Raw genomic sequence first — 22978 nt, forward strand, 5'->3', positions numbered from 1 at the left:
ACTTTCAGAAGACTTTTGACACCGTAACCCACAAGAGGTTAATAATCAAATTACAGGAGGTAGGTATTCAGGGTAAGGTGTACAAATGGGTGCAGAATTGGATCAAAAAACAGAAAGCAACAAATTATCATGAGTGGATCATTTTCAGGTCTAGAAGATGTTAAAAGTGAGGTTCCGCAGGGATCAGTTTTGGGGCCACTACTGTTTTTATTTTATGTTAATGGTTTGGATAGGCACATAACAAATAAACTAGTAAAGTTTGCAAATGACACAAAATTAGGGGGATGGGCTGATAGAGTTAGATCTGAACAAAATCCAGATGTGGGCAGATAAATGGCAGATGTAATTTAATGTAAGTAAATGTAAAATATTACATATAGGAAGTAGAAATATTACATATAAGTATACAATGAGGGGGGGTCTTGAGTTAGAAAGTGCACTGTGTGAGGAGAATTTGGTGTCCTGGTAGACTATCAACATCTAGACAATGCACAGAAGTGAATAGGAAGGCTAATAGAACATTGGGCTATAGAATGTGCTTGGTGGAGTTCAAGCCCAGAGATGTTCTCCCTAACCTGTATAATGCGCTTGTGAGGCCACACTTTGAGTACGGTGTACAAATTTGGTCTCCATATTTTGTGAGGGATGTGAAGGCACTGGAGAGAGTTCAGAGAAGGGTATGAGCTGCAAAGAAAGATTGAAAGAATTAAATCTTTTTAGGCTAAGTATACATAGAATGAGAGGAGACATGATAGAAGTGTTCAAAATCATTAAGGGAATAAGTAAGGTTGATGCCAGCTGCTATTTTAAAATTAGTCCACCAATGAGGACATGGGGCCATCGGAGGAGACTGGTTATATTGAGATTTCAGACCAATGCCAGGAAGCATTTCTTTACACAGCAAGTTGTGGACACATGGAGTAAACTACCTAGTTGTGTAGTTGAGAGCAGTACCTTACAGACTTCCAAATCTAAACTCGATAGTTGTTTCAACACACAATGTGAATCGGAATTTGACAAGTTTTGCTGGGCAGAATGGATTGTTCCTGTCAAAAACATTCTAGTGTTGTAATGTTAGCATGGACTCAGTGGGCCCAAGGGTTTCTTTCCGTGCTGTATGACACTATGACTTCATGAATCTAATTTCAGAGGCAGAGTTAAAGGTGATATGTTACACATTTAGCCCATTCAGTAGGGTCAAATCTCTACCCCTTAAAACTCTGGTTTGCACACCACAAGTACTACTTGCCCCACTGAGTATTTCCAGTGCATTCTGTTTATAAATCTTTTATTAAGCAGTGTTGATCGGAACTAATTTATAACATATGCAGGTACATTGGTTGTACCCTATTATATTGTACAAAATCCGCAGGAGGGTCCTTCAGAGCTACCTATACAGTGAATGTACGTGAAGAACCACTGATGATTCTCTACCAGCAGAAAACTTTATATATAGAAGGCAGTTGTCAACACTACTAGCCTCAAGTCGCTTGTCAGCTTCAGATGTACAGATATAAAAGTCAGAGAAGAATTAGCCGAAGGTTTCCAATACAGACAAGGATTGCACTGTTCTCTGAAAGATTTTAATATAAATCGGTTTTGTCAGTAAGAATAGTTGCCCAGTCATTATCACCAGGCAGAATATCACCTATTCAAAACTGCAGCAGTCTCGGCAATTAGGACCTCTATGATCCTTCCGCTGGCTGCTCCTCCTGTGATTCCCTTCACAGGAACTGTGTTTACATTGCATTAGGGACCCTGCTAATCATGCTGTTTAATATCATATGCCACTTGGTAGTGTGAAATTTCAAAACGATGTGCATTCATTCCTTTGAAATTTAGCCCAAATGACTTTGGCCATTATGCGGCCAACTGCATATACACACTTTTCTCAATCAATGCATCCCAGCATATCAGAATTACCTTAACATGCAAATACAACCACTTCACATTTCGTCCAGGTGCAAACGGGCTTAATAGTTGTCCCCATGAATAAATAGTCACAACAGCAGTCTGGACACATTGGCTGTAAAATTCAATCCATTCTCCCTTATTTCTAACATGTGCCATTGCTTTCATTACAGCTTTTGGGGCCTTCTTTTCCCTCTTTATATTACAGCTCTTAGCATTACCTCTACAGTCTGAATTCTTAAGGGCCATTGCCTCGGGTAGATCAGATATCACCAGAAAATTTGGGGATGGTAATATATTTTTTAAAAATTACATTTTTCTGTATAATATTGTGCTCAAGTGAGATCTAACAGTGTTGCAGAGGGAACATGTTCCCTCTGTGTTCTCACCCGCTGTCAGTACCAATCTCTCCCAGGCCAAATATACCCACAAGCAGATGGACAGCAAAGCTTCCTCTACATTGTCCCAACAACAGGAATTTATGGGGCCTCTGAAGCGCTAGTCCTTGGCCCTGGCATTATATTGCTTTCCACATTAGCTCAGCCTACCAATTCAGCAGCAGTGAGCGCCAAGGTATGGGCAAGGTTTTGTGCTGTGGACTCATGCTTACTGAGAACTACATTCAGACTATCCCTCGGGGCCATGAACAGAGAGACAGAGAAGAACTGTCTACGCTTGGCAACTCTGTCACTTGCTCATGTATGTTCTACCACCAGTCACATTAAAAAAAAACAGTGTTACTGAGGTGAACCCTGTCCATTTGAGCTAGATTCAGACCCAGGTCACAAAAGTAAAAGGATAATTTTTCCATCAATCACGCCACCCAGTCCTCGAATGAAAATCTTTACTTGGATGGACAACTAGGAGTTACTGAGTTGTAGAATAAGAACTCAGCACTTTCCAAACCATTTCGTTTGAAAATTTGGATTTTGGTTATTGGACTTTTCACAGTTTTGTGTGTAAGTATGATATCTCTTTTTTAAAAAAAACCTAATCCCCAAGACAAATTCAGCTACAGTCAAAATGCCTTTATGAGATGTATCACATTAAGAATACACCTCTGGCAAGTCCCAGAATGGAAAGTTAATTACACTGAAGGTGAGTGACGAAACTTCACCAGGTGTTATGTCCTAGTGAAGTGTAATTTCCTGTTGAAACAAAAGTTAAAAAAAAAATGAACGTGGGATGTTTACAACATCATGCTTCCTGGGTGTGCCCCAAACTTACTTCGTAATTTTTCTTTATGCTCAGATGCATTAGAAAGAACATGTGCACAAAATATATTAGACTGCAGCTTCATTTAAAAACTGAAAATATAATTGGTCCACCGCGACAACATAAAGGAACACAAGAGGAATGTTAATGCTTGCTAGATCTGAGACCAGACAGCAGGATTCAAATTATGCCCATAGTCTGGTTTCATCTTCCCTTGAGTATGAGAAGTGAAGTTGAAGTTAAAGACAGGCTCCTTCCAAATGGCGGGGTGTGATTTCAAAGCCTGGTTTGAGCCTCGGGGATGTAGATCTCAATGCTATCTGCACTCTCCGTGGCAGAGTTTTGCCGATATGAAGCTGCTCTCTTGGCAGCCATGAGCCGTTTCCTTGCTTCTTGCCTCTGTCTGTCGGCAAGTTCCAATGACTTCTCCCGTGCCTGCGATAACCTTCCCTTCGGTGGTTTCTTTGGTATAGGAGGGGGCATCTTCAGTTCATCCTATCAACAAAAAGATTTTGAATAATGAATTACATTAATACAATCTCCACTCTGAGTTCCCTCTCCGGCATTAATTCATGTTCCTTTTAATCAACTTGAGTTCACCAGCTGTGGTTCCTGACCCTCCCTTCCCACCCACACAGTTAAAGACCAGTTAAATATGCATAGTGTGCAAAGATTGTTATGACCTGGGTTTATCAAAGGGCAGGTAATACACCCTGACTAAAAGAAAGAGCAATGAAGGCAATAGAAAATTCTTGCTACCAGAAGACAAAGGTGATGATTATTATTTCAGTGGCAGGTTCATCAGAGAGAAGCAAGGTGGCTTTCTGATAGACTTGATGTGGAGAAATCTTAGCTCCTGTCTGAACAAACCTTTTAGGACCTGCACTTCCGGAGTAAGTGGAACTGGTGATATCTGTAGTAACCAATGGGAGATGATTTTGGTCCTGTCAGAGGTGAACAGCAGAATCTGTTGGGCCCAGTCAGCTTCCAATGCCAGATAACGTGAGGCAGAAGCAACAGCCATGGGTGTCAACGGAGAGCACAGGAAGAGGCAAGCAGCATCACCATACACTTCCCATGCTGCAGGATAACATTATTTTTGGGTAGTATGTTCATTTTGGGTGGCGATACTTCTACCAAAGAGATGCAAGATGCTTCTTCCCTCCGCTAGCCTGCAGGTCACCCTTGGGCAAGATGCAGCACATGCTTAGCACCCTCTGATCAAGGTCACTTGAAGCTACAGGAGCAGATGGGAGATAGTCATATGAGCAGCTGGTGCATATCACAAGCCCTGATTATGCGGCGACTGACGCCAGGTAGACAATCTCTGATGAGTATTGATAATGGCTGGGGTCATCCATCTTGTAAGGACACTGGCCAGAAGAAGGCAATGGAAAACCACTTCTGTAGGAAAAATTTCAAAGAACAATCATGGTCATGGAAAGACCATGATCGGCCACGTCATATGACATGGCACATAACAAACAAACGAATGACTAAGTTCATCACTAGTCACTCCAATATTTGGACATTAAATAGTACATTAGGGGAACAAGCCTTCAGCCCACAATATTGTGTCAAACTAATTAAATTAGTAACCATATACCCAACTAAACTAATCCCTTCTGCCTACACATATCTTTTCATTTTCTGCACATTCATGCTTAACCCATTGAGTTTGCTCCACTATTTCATCATGGCTGATCGATTTTCCCTCTCAGCCCCAATTTCCGGCCTTCTCCCCGTATCCCTTCATGCCCCAACTAATCAAGAATCTATCAATCCACAGATTCTCCATTCTCCAGTTGAAGAAATTCCTCTTCATCTCCATTCTAAAAAGACGCCCCTCTATTCTGAAGCTGTCCCCTCTGGTCTTAGATCCCCCCCACCATAGGAAACATCCTCGCCACATCCACTCTGTCGAAGGGTCTTCTAGCCAATTATCTTTATGATTAGCTGCAGAGATTCACAGCTGGGCATGTTGTAAACAATGGCTGCTTCCTTTATTGCCACATGATAGAACGATACACAGGTTCATGTGGAAAAGATGACAGTGTTGCTAAGAGGGAAAAGCAATTACAGAGCATTAAAACACAACACGAAAGGTGGAAATCACTGGAAGAGTTAGAACAAGTGTGCACACAGACATGAGTGTGATTGTGTGTTGGCATAGGTGTACAACGTAATGAACCCGATGAATGAAAACACCTCATATTTACATATTGTTAGATGATTTTTGGGGTAGGTGAGAACATTGACTCCATTTAACTCCTTATGGCTGATAAATAGAGGCGTGCACAGGACAGGGGTTTTAATGATGATTAATATTATGTGCAGTGTTGTATGACATGGATGATCATGATCTTTCCATCTGGTTTTCTCTTCTTTTTCTTTTCTCTATCCATGACCACGATTGTTCTTGGCAATTTTTTCTACAGAAGTGGTTTGCCATTGCCTTCTGGGCTCTGGGCAGTGTCTCTACAAGATGGGTGACCCTAGCCATCATCAGTATGCTTCAGAGATTGTCTACCTGACGTCAGTGGTCGCATAACCAGGACTTGTGATATGCACCAGCTGCTCATACGACCATCCACCACCTGCTCCCGTGGCTTTATGTCATCGTGATCGAGGGGCCAAGCAGGTGCTACACCTTGCGCAAGGGTGACCTGCAGGCTAGCGGAGGGAAGGAGTGCCTTACGCCTCCTTCAGTCGAGGCGTATCACCATCCTGCCATCTGTTAAGTGATGATAGGTTTGAAATAAGCGAGGAATCTGGCAGAGGAGAGGGGCAAGGTGATGAGGCTGAGGAATGAGAAGTGGGTGGAAAGAAGCTGGCATGGGGGTGGAAGGAGAAACTAAGTAGTTCTGGAGAAATGGGATGTTTTGTGGTCATCGTGGGGGGTGGCAGAAGAAGTGAGTGGTAAATGCACGAGAATAAGGGCTAGGGGGAAGGGGGAGGTGGTCTAAGTATTGGTGGAGACAAGTGTGAGCAAGCTAATGTGGGAGGAGAGTTAAGAGGCGGAGTGGGAGGAGGGGTTGGAGAGGTCGCAACAGGACAACATAACTGGGAGGAAGGGTAAGATCTGCAGAGGGAGTAGGGTGTAGTCGGGGGGGGGGGGTCATTAAATCCCTTCGGTCTTGTGTTCATGTGCCGACTGTTCAAGATGCTACATTGCGCCGGTTTCTCACACTGAACCGGTTTCCTGGGGCTTGCGAGCACAGATGACAGCGTCGAGGAAGACTGAAACATTGGGGTGAGTGCGGAAGGGGAGCGAGTGTTCAGTGCCGTCTGCCAGCCTCCCGCCTCGCCGCTGCCGGACGAGGGTGTCTGTGTGCGACGGCTCTCTCGCTTTCTGCTCCCGGGAGGGGAGGCACCTGCGTCCGGGTGATCTCTCTCTCCCCCGCGATCCTGTCGGAGGATGACACCAAAGTTCTGGCTGTGCGATTTACGGATTGGACTATGGATGTCTTGGACACTTTCAGTTTTATGTTTTATATCCTGTGCTTTCGCCTGTTCTTTCTTGTTGCCGTTTGCCCGAGTTGGTTGTTTATTTTGCGTGAGGTGGGGGATGGGGGTTTGATGTTCTCATTGCTGTTTGCACGATTTGTTTTGTGTGAGTGATGGGGGGAGGGGATTGATATTCTTGTTGCTGCTTGTGTGATTTATTTGGGTGCTTTTGCGTGGAGGGTTTGGTTTTTGATGTTCTTTTGCCATCTGCCCATTTTTTTTTGCACCTGCGGAGGTTAATACTTTTCTTTGAATGGCCTCCGTGGTTTTCTGTGCTGCATGGCTGCCTGGAGAAGACAAATCTGAGAGTTGCATACATTGATAATAAATGTACCTTGAACCTTGATCTGATGAGAATGGTAAAGATGCCTTCTTAAAGTGAGAAGAAGGTCAAAATGCACTAAATGAAAGACACTGTTACCAAAACCCAGCCATCACCATTCTCTGTAAGCCCATCGGCACACAATGGCCACCGAAGTTCACTCCCAAATTACTTGATGTCCCTTTGACTTAGAGTCAAAGAGTCACTGAACACTACAGCCCAGAACTAGGCCCTTTGGCCCATCCAGTCTGTGCCAAACTATTAATCTACCTCACCCTATTGACCTGCAACCAGACCATAACCCTCCGTACCTCCCCCATCCCATTAAATGCTGGCATTGAACCCGATTCTGTCACTGCTGTTGGCAGCTCACGCTTTACTCTCCGAGTGAAGGAGGTTAAATAATTCGCCTTTCACCCTTAACCTACCACCGTTGCCATGGTGATCTATTCCTGCATTATGACCTACACACATCCTTCATTCCTCCATCATTGGACTCCTTCTTGCCCCTCATTCCCTCTTCTTTGTCAACAGTTACCATTCATGAAAGGTCAAAAAAGGTGCTTCCCTCTGCATTCCATTTCTGGCTACTTCAAACAATCTGCTGGCTCCGTCCTCAAAGTCTTGCTCCTCAGAAGTAATGCTGATTCCCCATGCAACTATCTCTAAATTTCTGTGCTCTCCTCCTGGACTCTTGCCTTACCAACAACAACAGGCGCGAAAAGCTGTGACAAACACGACTGATCTTCCTGATATTCTACCATACAGGCAGATATTTCTATCAAACGTTGTTGGCAATTTCTGTTTAAAAAGTTTTGAAACTTTTTCCTCATTTTGTGATATTATTAGCGAGAGAAATTGCCTTATGTGGTAGAATTTTATGTCTAAGTAATGGATTATGTGCCTAGAATATCCCATAAGAAATTTATGTTCTTTTTCATTTTGCGTGCTATGCATCATTATCTCTCATACTTGCAATAAAGAATTTATGCAAACTTTAATCAAAATCTGCCCTGAAACCCTGATGTGAATTTAGTAAGTACATGTTGGATTTTATTTTCTTACTGTGGCTTGAAAACTCCTCAAGAGCACGTGTCCGTATTAAAATTCAGTAAGCCTAATCAGCATGAGCAGATGGGTGACTTTCCCAGCACGCACAAGACTTACCTTTCTATCTGAAGGTTCCAGCAGTTTCCAGTTATTGGCCTTTATCTGCAAAAGCTCATCAAATTTCAATGTCACATCCTCGACAGACAGTTGTAAGAGGTCCCAGAACCCTGCAAGGTCCTGGGAGGTTGGCAAAGGGAAAGCATTCGGGTCCTGAGAACACAAATGAAGCGAAAGAGAAAATGATCAAAAGCTTGTAGGTAGAAACACTGATGGTTGAGTGTCCCAGCAGCAATAGATGTTTTAGATGCAACATCTTTTAGATGTATTTACATGAAGGTGGCGTCCAAGAGGACCACAACCTCATCGTAGGATTTGGAGACTTGGGTGCCTTAATGACCCAGAGAGTTATGTTGGCTGGAGTCAGGGACTTGTGCTTTGACTCTTGGTAGGGTCACCCATGTCAAACCGGTCAAAGGGGCAGGAGCCTGACTAAGGGTGGCCCAGGTTTGGGGGTTCAGCTCAAGGCTACCAACTCTGACTGGTCAGAAAACAATTGTTAAGGAAAAGGCTATACAGACAGGGATGGAGGACTTTTGTTGCTGCCCTCAATGGCAGTGGCGTAACCGGCAGTAAGTACATGAAGGTGGAAACGAGACGCCTGGGGTTGTGAGGATAGACAAGAATATGGGATTTAACAAAAAAGAAAACCTTACTTTAACATATGTAAACGCCCGAAGGCAATGATTCAGCATGTACTGTAAAGACAAATACGGGTTCTGCTGTGTCTGAGGTGAGCTGGTGAGTGTACGGACAGCAGAGTCGGGCACCTAGAAGGTTGCAGCCTGGCAGTTCCTGGAACCTGGGTTCAGTCCTAACCCCTGGTGCTGATCAGTGTGGAGTTTGTATTTTCTCATAGCTCCTCCCACATCTCAATGACATTTGGACTGGTCAATTTAATGGCTATTGCAAACTGCTCCTCGTTTGTAGAGTGAGAAAATCTGGCTGGGGGATGGGGTAGGGGTTGACTGAAATAAAAAAAACAGGATGAGTATCGATGGCTGCCAGTCAGTCAGTGTGAACTTGTTTGGCCATCGTCCCTGTTTCAATGCTGTAGGGTTCTGTAACTCACACTGCCATGGAATATCACAGAGATTGATCCTCACCACCCAGCTCATGCTCTTTTCTCACTGCTGCCATCAGGTAGAAGGTACAAGAGCCTCAGGACTCACACCACCAGGTTCAAGAGCAGTTACTACCCTACAACCATCACGCTCTTGAATAAAAGGGGATAACTACGCTCATTTGCCTATCATTGGGATGTTCCTGCAACCAACGATCTCACTTTAAGGACTCTTTATCTCAAGCTCTTGTTATTTATTGCTATTTATTATATTTACATTTGCACAGTTTGTTCTCTTCTGCACTCTACTAGATTTTTCATTGATCTTGTTATAGTTACAATTTTAGAGGTTTGTTGAGTATGCTTGCAGGAAAATGAACCTCGCGATTGTATATGGTAACATACATGTACTCTAATTGTAAAATTTACCTTGAACTTTGAGGGAAATCAGTAGGAAAAGGAACTGGGGTGATTGTACAGCAAGTCTTGCTGGGATCAGCGCTATCTAGCACTGGATACAGGTGTATTCAAGTGGCACTGCTTTATGGTTGAGCTGAGCCAATGAGAGCATGGATATATGAGTTAATGTGTACGATGTTATTCTCAAGCATCTGAATGTGCATTATCTGTTCACAGGAGGAACCAAACCTTATGGCAGTGTCTCAGAGGCTTCACTGGTGTCACTGTACCACTAGGTGGAGCAGTCCACAGCCAGTGGACTGGTCCCAGGTGGGAGAACTTGCGACTTATCCCAGAAAATCACCGATGATTCTATATCCCAGAAGACCTTTCTACACTCTCGAAATACTTCTGATGCTCAGGCACTTCCAAAACAGTTTAAGTTTTTTCCAAGAATTATTTAATTTGGTATCATGAAATAAAAAGTTTAAAAAGCAATACATTTATATAAATACACAGTTCATTTAATTTCAAATATTTGTTATTTAAAATGAAGTGAAGGAAGACGACAAACTTAGATTCACTTATCTCTTCAGTGTGTCGACGAAGGTCGACAGTTGTAATTCTGGTGTAAGGCCGAGAGGCCAGATATTAATCACTCTGGTTATGAGTTTCGGCATCAGTATGCGTTTCAGAATCACCTCAACAGAATGAGGAACTAGCTTTGCAGACAGAAAGCTACGGGCAAAAATGGAGCCTCTGGAACATGGTGTTTGTCTTTGCAATAAATGCCTCAACTGTTGCTTATTGTTCAGGGCAGAGGGCAGGTTTGAAGTCCGATTGGTATTGACATGTGCATTGTATCCAACTAGCTTGGTGAAGTCAGTAGAAAGCCTGGATGTTCAAACTCCCGCAACATTAAATCAAAGCAAAGTGTCTCCTTGAGGACTTAAAAAGACCATAAGACCATAGGAGCAGAATTAGGCCATTCAGCCTATCGAATCTGCTCCACCATTCCATCATGGCTGATTTATTATCTCTCTCAACTCCATTCTCCTGCCTTTTCCTTTAACCTTTGACAGCCTTACTAATCAAGAAGCCATTAACCTAATCTTTAAACTTTAAAACAAAATTCATTTGACATGTTGAAACAAAGATACATGGTAGCTAACTTCTTTGAAATGTGTTTCAGAGATGACAGGAAGGGTCACTCTTTGGAAGAACAACTGAAAAACAGAATTCAAGATCAATTTCCCTTCCCTCTCAAAGCAAATAGAGGCACCCCATCCCTTCCCCCCTGCAATTTACCATATTCTGCTGGCAAAGTCGATAAAACTGCTGGAACTTCTGTGACATGAGAAGCTGGGCGCTGCCCACTGCACTGCGGATCTTTTCAAGCACTAAAACACAAGGGAATGGTGTGTTAGATTCTAAATACAATCAGTGCACCAGAAAACAGTGAATGATTGATGATTGTTCATAAACGAATTAGCTATTTAGACTTCTCCCTAAACTAAATTATTCTCCATCGCCGAGAGAGAAAGAAAGAGAGAGAGAGAGAGAGAGAGAGAGAGAGAGAGAGAGAGCAGACAGTTGACTCTTAGACTTCTACCAAGGTCTCCTTTGTGTAGCATTAGGAGTCATGTCACACAGCTCTGCAGTTACATGAACAGAGGGGAGCAATGTTGAATAGTAATCTTGCCAGTTGTCTTAATGAGTTGTTAGGGATAGAGAATAAGAGGTAGCTTGGCAGTAATGGAGTGAATTGTTGAGATCTAAGAACAGACCAAAGTCAACACCTGATGAGACATCTGATCAGATTCTCTTTGCAGCAACTTGGAACATATTGTTGAAAAGGTAAAGGCAGTGGATTCAATAGCAGTCATTGAAAATAAATTGGATATAAACTAGAAAGCACAATCATGGGGAAAAAGTAGGAAAGAGAATTTCAAAGCTACTTTGGTTGGACAATGTAAGCAGAATGGGCTCCATGCTTCTTGATTCTGTGGTGTCTGATTCTACAGTAAAAATTGAAGATGAATGTTAATACCAACATGAACATCACAAATTCGCATTCTCTTTTTTTTATTAGCTTTGGATAATTCCAGGAATATAATAAAATGGTTAAATTCTTCACCAGTTGCTCACACTTGCTCGCAATACTCCTTTCATTAACATAAAATGTATAGGTTCTCTGATGTCTTTGTTGATTTTAGTAAAGCGAACAGCTGAAACATTTAAAAAAGACTCGAGTCTCTTATGTTTGACTCTTGATCTGTGAGCAATCGGCTGTCATAGGTCAGGGAGACAATTGAGCTTACTGTAGAAAGAGATCAAAGTCTTTGGCACTGATCATCAGTTATCCAGATGAGAGGACAATATTGACAGACCCTTCAGTCAAGCAGCCTATCAGTGTTCCACCCAAGACTTACACATGAACTTTGGTCTTTGTATATCGTGATTAAGTGATGCGATGATCACAAAACAATATGGGAGAGCATGTTCCTTCAGTAGAAACAGGGAAGGGGAGAGTAGAAAATGTTATATTAAATTTATCAGCCCAATGTACAAGAATATTCTACTTACTCAACCAAATTATCACAATGACTTCTATATTGATAATTTAATCTTCACCAACAATCAGAGAAAGAAGATTGCATACACTCAAAACGTTCCTCAGGCTCACAGGGTTTATGATGAGTCCCCAATATTTTTGGGAAACTTTATCATACAGCCTGGATTAGCATTTCTGTCTGGTCATTTGGATCAAAGTTCCCATCAAGAAGCTCTAGTGGTTAAATTTCAGTGTGAGTTTGACCCTTGTAATCTTTTTTTGTCAGACACTCACGAAATCACAAAGTTTTAGCCATGCTGTTAGGCAGAAAGGAGAGCAGCAAGCTACAAGGATAAACAACTGTAAACAATCCCTTTGTACCTCCTAGTGAAAGCCCATAAAGTCATCTGGTCAGATGCCAGAAAATGATTGCTTGCTCAAATCGATTGTCATCAGATGATGTACAACAATGAGAGTCAGAAAAATAACTGGACAGATTTATGTGGAAATGCCAGAAAATATTGTGAAATTACTTCATACATTTCTAAACCCAATAAAAATAGCAGCAGTATGAAATTCAGAAAAAGGATAGCACCCAAATTTATGACAGTGCTTGGGAAAAGACCCCCTCGCCTTTCAATATGTGATGCTTTGTGCACCCTCACCCTGCCCAAAACCACGAGATGTTGGGTAGGTGGGAGGCAGCAAAGGAGCACGTAATAAGAACGGGGTTACGATGGGAAAGAACCATCTCGACTCATAAGGCAAGTGATCATTAACATAACATATTTCGTAGTAACGACCATCTGAACATGTGAAATGGACTTACCCTCTTCAGGCAGGTCATTCTCCTCAGCTTCCCTCTCCATCTGCTGACACCAGCCTTCCAGTCGCTCTACCTCGGCTTGCAGGAGCTTGATGAACCAGTCACCGTCTCTGTGGCACGGAGACACTCTTCCTGGGTCTGGGTGGTTGTGAACGCTGGATTCTCCCCAGTGGTCCTGGCGCTGGGCATCGGCACTGTCATACCGCATCCGGTAGTCATCCCTGTACGCCCACTGTCCTTGCGTGTGAACAGTTCTGAATGACGTGTACTCGTTGGACTGCTCGGGCTCCGAGGAATGTCGCTCGAATGGCTGGCTGAACTGGAAGCCCTTGTCCTCTGTGCTCACACACACCCCAGGGATGCCTTCCAATTCAAGATCAGCCTGAACACTTGTTGTCACACTGTTCGAACGCTTAAACCGGGCATGCCTGAAATGAAGGAAAAACCGATGAAGCAGCTGGTAAAGCACAATCTCTCACTGGCATCTTCTCACCTGCTTATACTGTCCTCTTTTCCAAAGGCACTACTGCCCGACATATTAGGTTACAGCCTTGAAGACACAGACAGGCTTTGCTCCCAGGCTTTAGGCAACTGTCTTGTCCTTATTAGTGAGATGAGACCATGAAAGATCAGGACTGATCTTCCAACCACACAGCACTGAGGTCCTATTTACACTTGCATAGGTCTCTTGGGCAGGCCACTTTGCTCAGCTGCCTGACACTAGGTTTCCAACACACTCTGTCCCACGCTCCGTCTAGGCCAGAGGTCCCCAATCTGGGATCATCGGACCTCTCAGTTAATAGTAGGGATCCATGGCATTAAAAAAAAGACTGAGAACCCCTGCTCGAGGCTAAAGGAAGGCACAATGGTTTTACTGCTGCTCAAAACCATCCCGACCCATACACAACTGACTTAGACTGCCGCTAAAGTTTGAAATTTGTCTCTTTTTCTAGGTGGAGGCAGAGACAAGGAAGGACAGGGGAGATTGTGGAGAAGGAAGGAAAGAGGGAAGATGAAGATGGAAGTCCGTACTGAATGGCCTGTAGCCGTAACCCATAAACAGCAGGGCTACGATGTGTTGATAAATTACTGAGAAGTAATACCGACTGATTACAGTTTGTAGTCTCTGATGAATCTACCTACCCTGAATTATAGTTTATCTTGGTGCCTTTTATAAGCTGTGTTCACATATTGTTTAAAATAGTAACTCTTAAAAGCAAAGGAAGAAAATTTTTAAAAATACGGAAGTAAAACCAACTTATCAACATTCTTTTGGAAGTTAATGCACACTAAATCGACTGCTTTAACTAATTCTTCAATTTATCAGGCAACATTTAACTTTCAAAACTCTGAATGAATGGTTGTACTGCTTGTTCTTGCCAACAAGACCCATGCCTCAAGACATGTCATTCAGGGATTTGAGCGATATGTTTTTTTGTTGTGTGTGACTGTATATTTACTTGCTATCTTATATGTGCTATATGTGCCTTGTGCTGTGTATGACTGTTGGTGCGGTGTTTTGTATTTTGGTCCCGAAGGAACACTGTTTCGTTTGGTGGTATTAATGTATGCTTTAATGATACTTGAATTGGAATTAAACCACACTTTTCTAGTTGATTATTAAAATTACCTCACAAGGTTGGTAATGCTCTGGTCTCCCTGGAAGCTTCTGACATGAGATGAACATGGTTGAACTGGATAAAATGCATCAAAATCTTTTGTCCTGTAGCACAGGTTTCATCATTAATAATGTTAGAAAAATAGGCTATTGAATTCACTGTCTAGAACAAGGGTTTCCAACCTGAGGTCATGGAGAAATGCAGGAGGAATGGAGGGTGAACAACAGGAAATTAAACTAAAGTTGAAAATAAATGTTATTCTCAAAGTACATATATGTCTCTATATACAACCCTGAGATTCATTTTCTTGCTGGTTTACTCAATAAATCTATAGAATAATAACTATAACAGAATCAATGTAAGACTGCCCAACTAGGAAGTTCAACCAGAGTGCAGAAGACAACAAACTGTGCAAGTACTAAAAGAAGAGAAACGTCGACTCAGACCTTGAGAGGCTTGCATGGGGCACCACTCCTCGCACAGACACTAGAACAATATGTGGTTAAGTGCCTTGCTCAAGGGCACGAACAGGCTGCCACAGCTGAGGCTCGAACTAGCGACATTCAGATCACTAGATGAACGCCTTAACCACTTGGCCACGTGCTAAAAGAAGAAATCATAATAATAAATAAACAAACAATAAATATTGAGAACATGAGATGAAGAGCCCTTGAAAGTGAGCTCACTGTCTGTGGGAACACTTCAATGATGGGGCAAGCGAAGTTGAGAGAAGTTATCCCCTTTGGTTCAAGAGCCTGATGGTTGAGGGGTAGTAATTGTTCCTGAACCTGGTGGTGTGAGCCCTGAGGCTCTTGTACTTTTCTAATGGTAGCAGCGAGAAGAGAGCACCCCCACCACCAGGTAACAAAGACCTGACTGTGGCTGGAACAAATACTGACAGAGTATTGGAGGAGAAAGTAAGCAGGTGGAAAGAAAGCAAGCTTTTCAGCTGACCATCCTGACAAGAGTGCGGGTTTGGGGTGTGGGCAAGATTACTGAGGTGTACACTCCAGCAGCACAAGTGAATGCAAAAATGATACGATTTTGCTGACATTTAACTGAGAGGAGATCCTGCTTGTCCACAACTTCACACTGGACAGGCAGCTGGAGAAACTGATCATGCCTGTAGGCATGCAGAACAGACGGAGGAGATGATGCTGAGCATTGGCCATTTACGTGTAAAAATGGAATTTTATTTCCAAATTTTTCCTCCATCTGGGATGAAAGATTAGGTTGATGATTTTCTTCTGGAATATTTTGCCATCATCAGCACAATGTAGACCTTGACTGAGCGTTGAGCAACTGTGCTTGTGGAGATTTGAAGAATGCAATCGATTTATCCTCAGCACGGATGGTTTATTTCACAGCTGGACCTAAAAATGGTTTGCTGAGGGAAGACAGTAATTATCTAGTAAATGCAGCTTTGGGAACTGGACTTCTGCTAGACCCAGCCAAGTTCCATCCTGGCTCCTCTGGCGAATTACCTCTGGGTGAAAGAAGCATTGAATGCTATGGATGGATCAGTAGGTTGGTAGGTGAGCTGACCTACTTCACTTTAACACCACTGTATCCATGAATTGAAAATATTAACACTGGTCCTTGTTACGTACACCTGTTAGGGTGCATTCTCCAGTTACCTTATGAGGTAACCGTAGCCTTCATCCAGGCGCAGATGTCATCAGGTGGTTCCCAATCTTCACCGAGTGTTTCGACCCTTAACCACAACACTCTCCAGTTGGTGGGCCGGCAGTGGTGGCCAAATCACTGGCCGTCTGCTCCTGGCTTCCAGCTCCCCTCCTCTCGCCTACTGCAAATCCAACAAGAAGCTTGTTCTGCCTCTTCTACCGTCCTACGAGCTGCTTGTTTTTTGCTCCTTTCGTCCAGGCCCAGATCTGACAACAACTGCCATGCTGATTTGGCTGGGAAACCTCTGCAGCCGATCTCCACAGGGAACAACCATGCCTACCATCCCTTGTCTTTACACTCCTGCAGTAAGGGCTGGTACTTCAAGGCCTTTCTCTCGTGGGCCTCTTCCCATCCCTCCTCCCACGGCAGTCAGCTCAACCAGAATTATTTTCTTGTGTTCCGCTGACAAGAACTACTAGAGTATCATTCTATCTGCTCAGAAGGTCAAATATTCCCTCTTTGAACAGTGTCTATCAATGCTGTGATCTGCAAGGTTTAATTATAATGGTTCACTATTACCCCCCATTTCCTAATGAATAAAAGAATTACTGAAGCACATCAATTGCCTTAGAGTACTGAAGCGCATTTGGACTTCCGTGAGCAATTTTAGAGCCCCACATCTAAGACGTGATGGCATTGAAGATGAGGTTCACAAGAATGATCCTGAGAATGAAAGCATTAACATACGAGGAGCGTTTGATGCTGCTGAAGTGTAGAAGAACGAGAGCGGATCTCACGGAAACCTATCGAATATTGAAAGGCCTAGATAGAGTGACGGTGGAAAGGATGTTTCCAGTAGTGGGTGGATTTAGGACCAGAGGGCACAGCCTCAGGATACAAGGAAGTCCATTTGGAGCAGAGATGAGGAGGAATTTCTTTAGCCAGAGGGTGGCGAAACTGGGGAATTCATTGCCACAGAAGCCAAGTCATTGGCTATATTTAAAGCAGAGGCTGATAGGTTGTTGATTAAGGATGTCAAAGGTTATGGGAAGAAGGCAAGAGAATGGGGTTTAGAAGAATAATATATCAGCCATGACTGAATGGCAGAGCAGACTTAATAGGCTCAATGGCCTAATTCTGCTCTTATGTCTTATTGTCTGATCAAGCTGGAGGCACATTCTGTATTGGATAAGTTGGTGTTAGCCTGGTTATCGATATAGGATTGCAGGTGGGCACTGCAGTTTGCTTCGGTATCCTGAGTTAGGCAGTGGAAAAATCAGCCGCTGTATCTGGCTGCTAGCCACTGATTCACAATGGCCTCTGCACATACATAACCACTGGGTGAGGAGAAGATCGAGTTTGGCTGTAACAGGCTGCCAGCACTTGCTGTCTTGCTCACAATGCAATGAAGGGATACGCATTATCCTGGAACTGGAAGCTGACATCTGTGGAAGCATGTACCACGATACACGAGCCATCACCCTCAGAAGAAACAGTGGAAAACTGATTAGCCATCTGGAACAGGAATAAAACAAGTCTCTGAACTGGAATGAGGTTCCAGTGACCATCATTATTACCATCGCAAATCATTCTTCAATAGCAAAAGCACTTTTCTGACCCTGCAGTCCTAAGAGGGACTCCTGAAAGGATTCTGAGTAACAAGTTGAACTTACAATAAAATAACACCCGGTACGCCTTTGAATGTGAGATTGATGAATTCACCAAAAGATCTTTGTGTGGAAGTATTTGCCTGCTATCATCAAATAGAATAGTCAATAGTTGCCCATCAACTATCACTGAGAAGGTTCAATGCTGCATAGTAATTTCTGTTGCGGTATCTTCCACTCAGGACACTCCAGTCTGATGCAGAAGATAGGATTTATGAAACTGAATTACAAGTATATTTTCACCCTGCACCTTGCACTTGACAGATTAGAAACAGTTTCAACAATAACTCTTAGAAATTATTAAAATATATAATTGCAGGGTTACGGAAAAAAAGCAAGGAAGTTGGGGCTAACTCGAAACTATTTTAATAGACCAGATTGTTTTCTTCCTTGATGTTTGAACCTCTGGATCCACAAGGGATAAAATAAATGACTATCTAATGACGCAAACACGAGGAAATCTGCAGCTGCTGGAAATTCAACAACACACACAAAAACTGCTGGTGGAACGCAGCAGGCCAGATAGCATCTATAGGAAGAGGTACAGTCGACCCAAAAATTCGACTGTACCTCTTCCTATAGATGCTGTCTGGCCTGCTGCGTTCCACCAGCATTTTTGTGTGTGTGTAACTATCTAATGAATTAAAATTGCTGGCTTACCGTTTATTATCTTCAACCTGCACCCCAATAGAATGGAATTCTCGAAGGCCTTTACTGTCTGTGTCGGAATCAGTCATAGTCTCTGAACTATCCACCTGGTGCAATGAAACAAAATGAGATCTTGTTATAGGCACTGAACAAAAAACAGATTTATCAGGCATGACTAACTAGAAAAAATAAAGAACATTCGAAACATTGGATTTTACAGAATATCACAGATTGCCTTCACATACATAACAGAGATAGAACCACGTTATGCAGAAATGTATCTTTTTGCATGAGAAAATAATTTGCATTTAAAAAGAAATGGCATTGGCTTTTCAGTGGAATATCAGCCATTGAGTTGCCTGATGTCAGGAGCCATGCAGATAATACTCTGAGAGTATGTATCTTAATCCATTACATTCAAAATGCCATTCTAAGCTTCAATTAGATTCTACTAGCAATAGTCCAGTACTAGAGAGAACTTGATCCATAGGGGGAGAGCCCAATCATTCAAATGAATGCTGAAATCTCTTGTGTATATTTAAAATGATTTTTCAATTGGTGGATCTGATTTTGAGAGATATGCTTTCACATTTATCTTAAAAGAATATTAGTGTACTGGTGATTGACTTCCTTCTTTATAACATAATCTTTCCAAAAGGCAACTGAGAAAGAGGCAATTGAGAAACTCCTTAAAGTGATCAACAACAACCCAGATAGCGATGATGGATTGAGCTGTGGGCCTAGCATAGAGGAAGTTAAAATAGGAAACAGGAATGGCATCATGAATGTAATGGATTAAGATACATACTTTCAAATATAGATGCATGGATCCCCAACAGCAGGCAGCTCAATGGTTGATATCATTTCCAATAAGAAGCTAGTGACATTTTTTTTTAAATGCAAATTCTTTTTTCAACCTAGAAAATAATAAATAATACATTGCTGTACAAAATAGTTTTGTCTCTGTTTTGTCTGTACCATTTTGTAGAAGACATCTTTTTTTGTTTACTGCAAGCAAACTGTTTTCAGTTCGAAGTATTCATTTGTTCTCCTTGTTTCAGTATTTTACAACCAAACTCATATTCCGACATTCAGAACTCTTTCACATTTTCCCAAGGTTATTAAAAAAATGCTACACATGTAAACCCACGATTAGAGGTAAATGTTTAGTTCTTTGGGACTGGTTGGTAATGTATACCAGAAAACTGCACATTCCCAGACCATGAGTTACTGTTCATTAACAAAAGGAATGGTAGTCAGGGAATGTGAAGTTGGCAATACTTTGCTTTTAACTCATGGTTATCAGAAAAAACAAGACATACAGGTAGATTCCTTATGATGTTGCCCTGATGTCACAAAGTTGCTTATGACATCATGAACTAACTAAAGTACCTTCACTGGTCCACAATATTAAAGACAGTAGTCCCGCGATTAGCATTCCTTCCACAAAGACATTGTTACAGTAGAAACATAATGGCAGTCAGAATTACTGTACAAGTCTCATGATGTGATATTGTCTAACTAATGCGATGACACCTTGTGATGTAATTGAGCTGTTTAATATGACGTGCCACCATGTTAGGGCTGGTTTCCTAAACAGCTTTGAGCCAGCTGCGGATGCAATAACAGAGATACCACGGCACCTCACACTCACAAGTAGCTAATTCTGCAAAGTAACAACAGCGAGTTCACTGTGGAAGTCGAGGGCCCATTGACTGTGAATCCACAAGTCCGCTGTCCTGGGGTTGCAGGGCTGTGTATGTGGGTGGGCGGCAAGGAGGAATGGGACTTGTTTAGCTGTTGCTGCTGTTTTGGTCCCCCTCCCACTTTCAACTCTCTTACTAGCTCTACTTTCAGTTGGTCCTGACGAAGGGTCTCGGCCTGAAACGTCGACTGTACCTCTTCCTAGAGCTGCTGCCTGGCCTGCTGCGCTCACCAGCAACTTTTATGTGTGTTGATCAAAAGCTTATATTCATTCTATAAGAATCTCTAATCTGGAAATTATGAGGAAACTGAGCTATTTATTTTTAATTTGTCTTACTTTATGTTAAAGCTTTAATAATCTTATAGTGTTTTAATGTATCTTTAGTCGATTTTATCACTTATTTCTTAAAATGTTGCAAATATTTTTTAATTTAAAAAATGCAAAATTCAATTTCAATGATTTTTAAATGTTTCTGAATATTACAAACACTTAAAAATTGCTGGCAAGCCTGTAGCTGTGGCTTCACTGCCAGCTTTGTCTCTTGTCAAAAGCAGTGAGTATGTTCTGGGCTAATGATTCATTGCTAAAGGCTGGCTGAACCTCACAACATCCTTCCCTGATACAGGTGGAAAAGGAGGGGCTGCTGAGGGTATATTTACTCAATTGGCCCTCTGCATCCAGACCATGCATTGCGACTCGTGAGACTAAGCATCAGGATGAATCCAGCTTGATTCAGACCCACAGTCAAAGGAGTCAGCATGGGAGGCCTTGCTGCCCTTTCCTCAATTCAACCACGCTATCCTCACATGCAGATAATTGGAAACTGCCCGTCATCTTTGTGCATGTGACCATTTATGCATTTGACCACATGCATTTTTGTGCACGTCATCTAAAGAATCTTAGAATGGTCAGCACTGATGACAGCATTGGCCGTGATTGGCTGGAAGAAGATTTTGAGCTTAATAAATCATATGACATGTGCTCTCAATAGATATTTGCACGTTCATACTCCTTCACAGTGTTAAGAAGCTAAATGTTAGTTAAAGTATTTTGTTCTGTATCCTTGATAAGAGCAATTAAATGTGAGATATTGGAACCAAAATAGTCCATTAATGTTTAAAGGAGCAACATGTAATATGGGTTGAATGTGTCCTGGATTCTATTTCTTTTGACACAGAGGTTGACAGCTGTGAAAAATCCTTGCTGAAATAACTCTCATTAAACATCTTAGTCCTTGATCAGAAAGATAAAGGGAAGTTTTGTCTTGGTAAGTTTCTTGAAAAACAGTAATAGTAAAATAATATTGGCTGAGGAATTACATTGCTAGAGCCCTTTTTTATTCAACTCCACAGAAATGAATTGGGCCTTTCCCAGAATAAAGTACAATAAACGCCATTCCCAGTTTATTTTTCATCTTCGCGTAACCCTGTCAGGAAATCATCAGCTTAAGTTGTGCTTGTACATTTGGTGCTCATTAATTGAGAACACCCATGTAAACTTCCTTTGATAAGTCTCATTATTTTCGTTTATCCTTCAGCCTCATTTTGTTGACTTCCTGAGCCATCAGAAGCAAGGTTCTGATCTCCATCCACACCCATCACATGGCAGCTTAAACTTTAGGCCTTTAGGACTTAACGATTGCACCTTGCAACTCTCAGGGCCCAAAAAGGGCCTCCCATATTCAAACTTACTGTCCCATTTCAGACGCTCTCACCAAATCAACAGGAGCAAATCAAGTGGGCTTTACATTCATTAATGCAATAAAACAAATACATCAATTTATCAATTCTCATTCTGTTAAAGAGTTAATAATGTGATTAACCTGTATCCCGACAGACGACCGCCACTTCCTTTGGCGGGGCTGTAGCTTTGGCTCATCGCGACTCAGGACGCCTTTATTAATTCCAGTTCCCTCGGAGCTCTTCATTGAAGAACGACTTGGGGCGAAGGATTCCAAGGCCAGGTTCAGTGCTTTGGTACTGTCGAGACTGTCCATTGAATTGCACTGAGATTTAATGTCTTTTGACCAGGAAGTGGGCCGGTTCACCTCATTCTGAAAGTAGGCATCCTGGGTTGACTCTGTGCTGCTCTGGGCTGTCACTGAAATGATTGGTTTTGTAGCCATTCGCGGAGGAACTGGAGGAGCTTTCTTATAATTAAATGCTGGAAATTTGGTTTCAAGACAGAAACTTGTTAGAATACAGAATTCAACAGTTTACATTTAGAGTGACACTGTTACCAAGACATCAAATGCATGAAAATGCACCACTGCTGCATGATGGGATATGATTCCTTATTATGGAGGCCTGATCCTCCCAGGGAGAAGTTTGCCTCTTGCATCATAATGCTATCAGAGTAGTCAGTGACAAGATTTCAATCTGCCAATGTAAATGGATGGTCCCCTTTGGTATAGGAAATATTACAACCCAATTAAAACAAGTAGCAATAGGCCATTTCGTCCCCTGTACCTGCTCCTCCATTCAGTAGGATCAGGCTGACTAGCACCCCCTTTCGGTAATAACCTTGCTTCCCTTAACACCCAAAAACTTATCACTCTCTTTTTGAGTTAGCCTGCACAGTCCTGGGAAGAAGGTTTTCAGATTTACTGTCCTCTTGCTTTTTTTTCTCATTCCTGAAAGGCCATGCTCTTATATTTAAACCACGAGTTCTAGATATTCCCAGCAGGTAAAAATATTCTTGTACCCCATTAGGATGTTGATCATCACATATTTTTAAAAATTTGAGAGGA

At 42.2% G+C, this 22978-nt stretch overlaps 1 protein-coding gene across 1 annotated transcript in view; it reads right to left on the reverse strand.

Moving 5' to 3' along the window:
* Positions 1-1369: 1369 nt before the first annotated feature.
* LOC140190534 (disks large-associated protein 2-like) overlaps positions 1370-22978 on the reverse strand; it is a 148166-nt gene continuing 126557 nt past the window's right edge. The window contains exons 6-11 of the mRNA XM_072247190.1: positions 22052-22392; positions 18537-18631; positions 12968-13392; positions 10893-10984; positions 8123-8275; positions 1370-3621 (exon numbers count right to left, since the gene is read on the reverse strand). Coding sequence (XP_072103291.1) covers positions 3403-3621; positions 8123-8275; positions 10893-10984; positions 12968-13392; positions 18537-18631; positions 22052-22392 — 1325 coding nt within the window. The 3' untranslated portion in view covers positions 1370-3402. The remainder of the gene's footprint in view (positions 3622-8122; positions 8276-10892; positions 10985-12967; positions 13393-18536; positions 18632-22051; positions 22393-22978) is intronic.

This window comes from Mobula birostris, chromosome 30 (genome assembly GCF_030028105.1).
Source record: "Mobula birostris isolate sMobBir1 chromosome 30, sMobBir1.hap1, whole genome shotgun sequence".
Lineage (NCBI taxonomy): Eukaryota > Metazoa > Chordata > Chondrichthyes > Myliobatiformes > Myliobatidae > Mobula > Mobula birostris.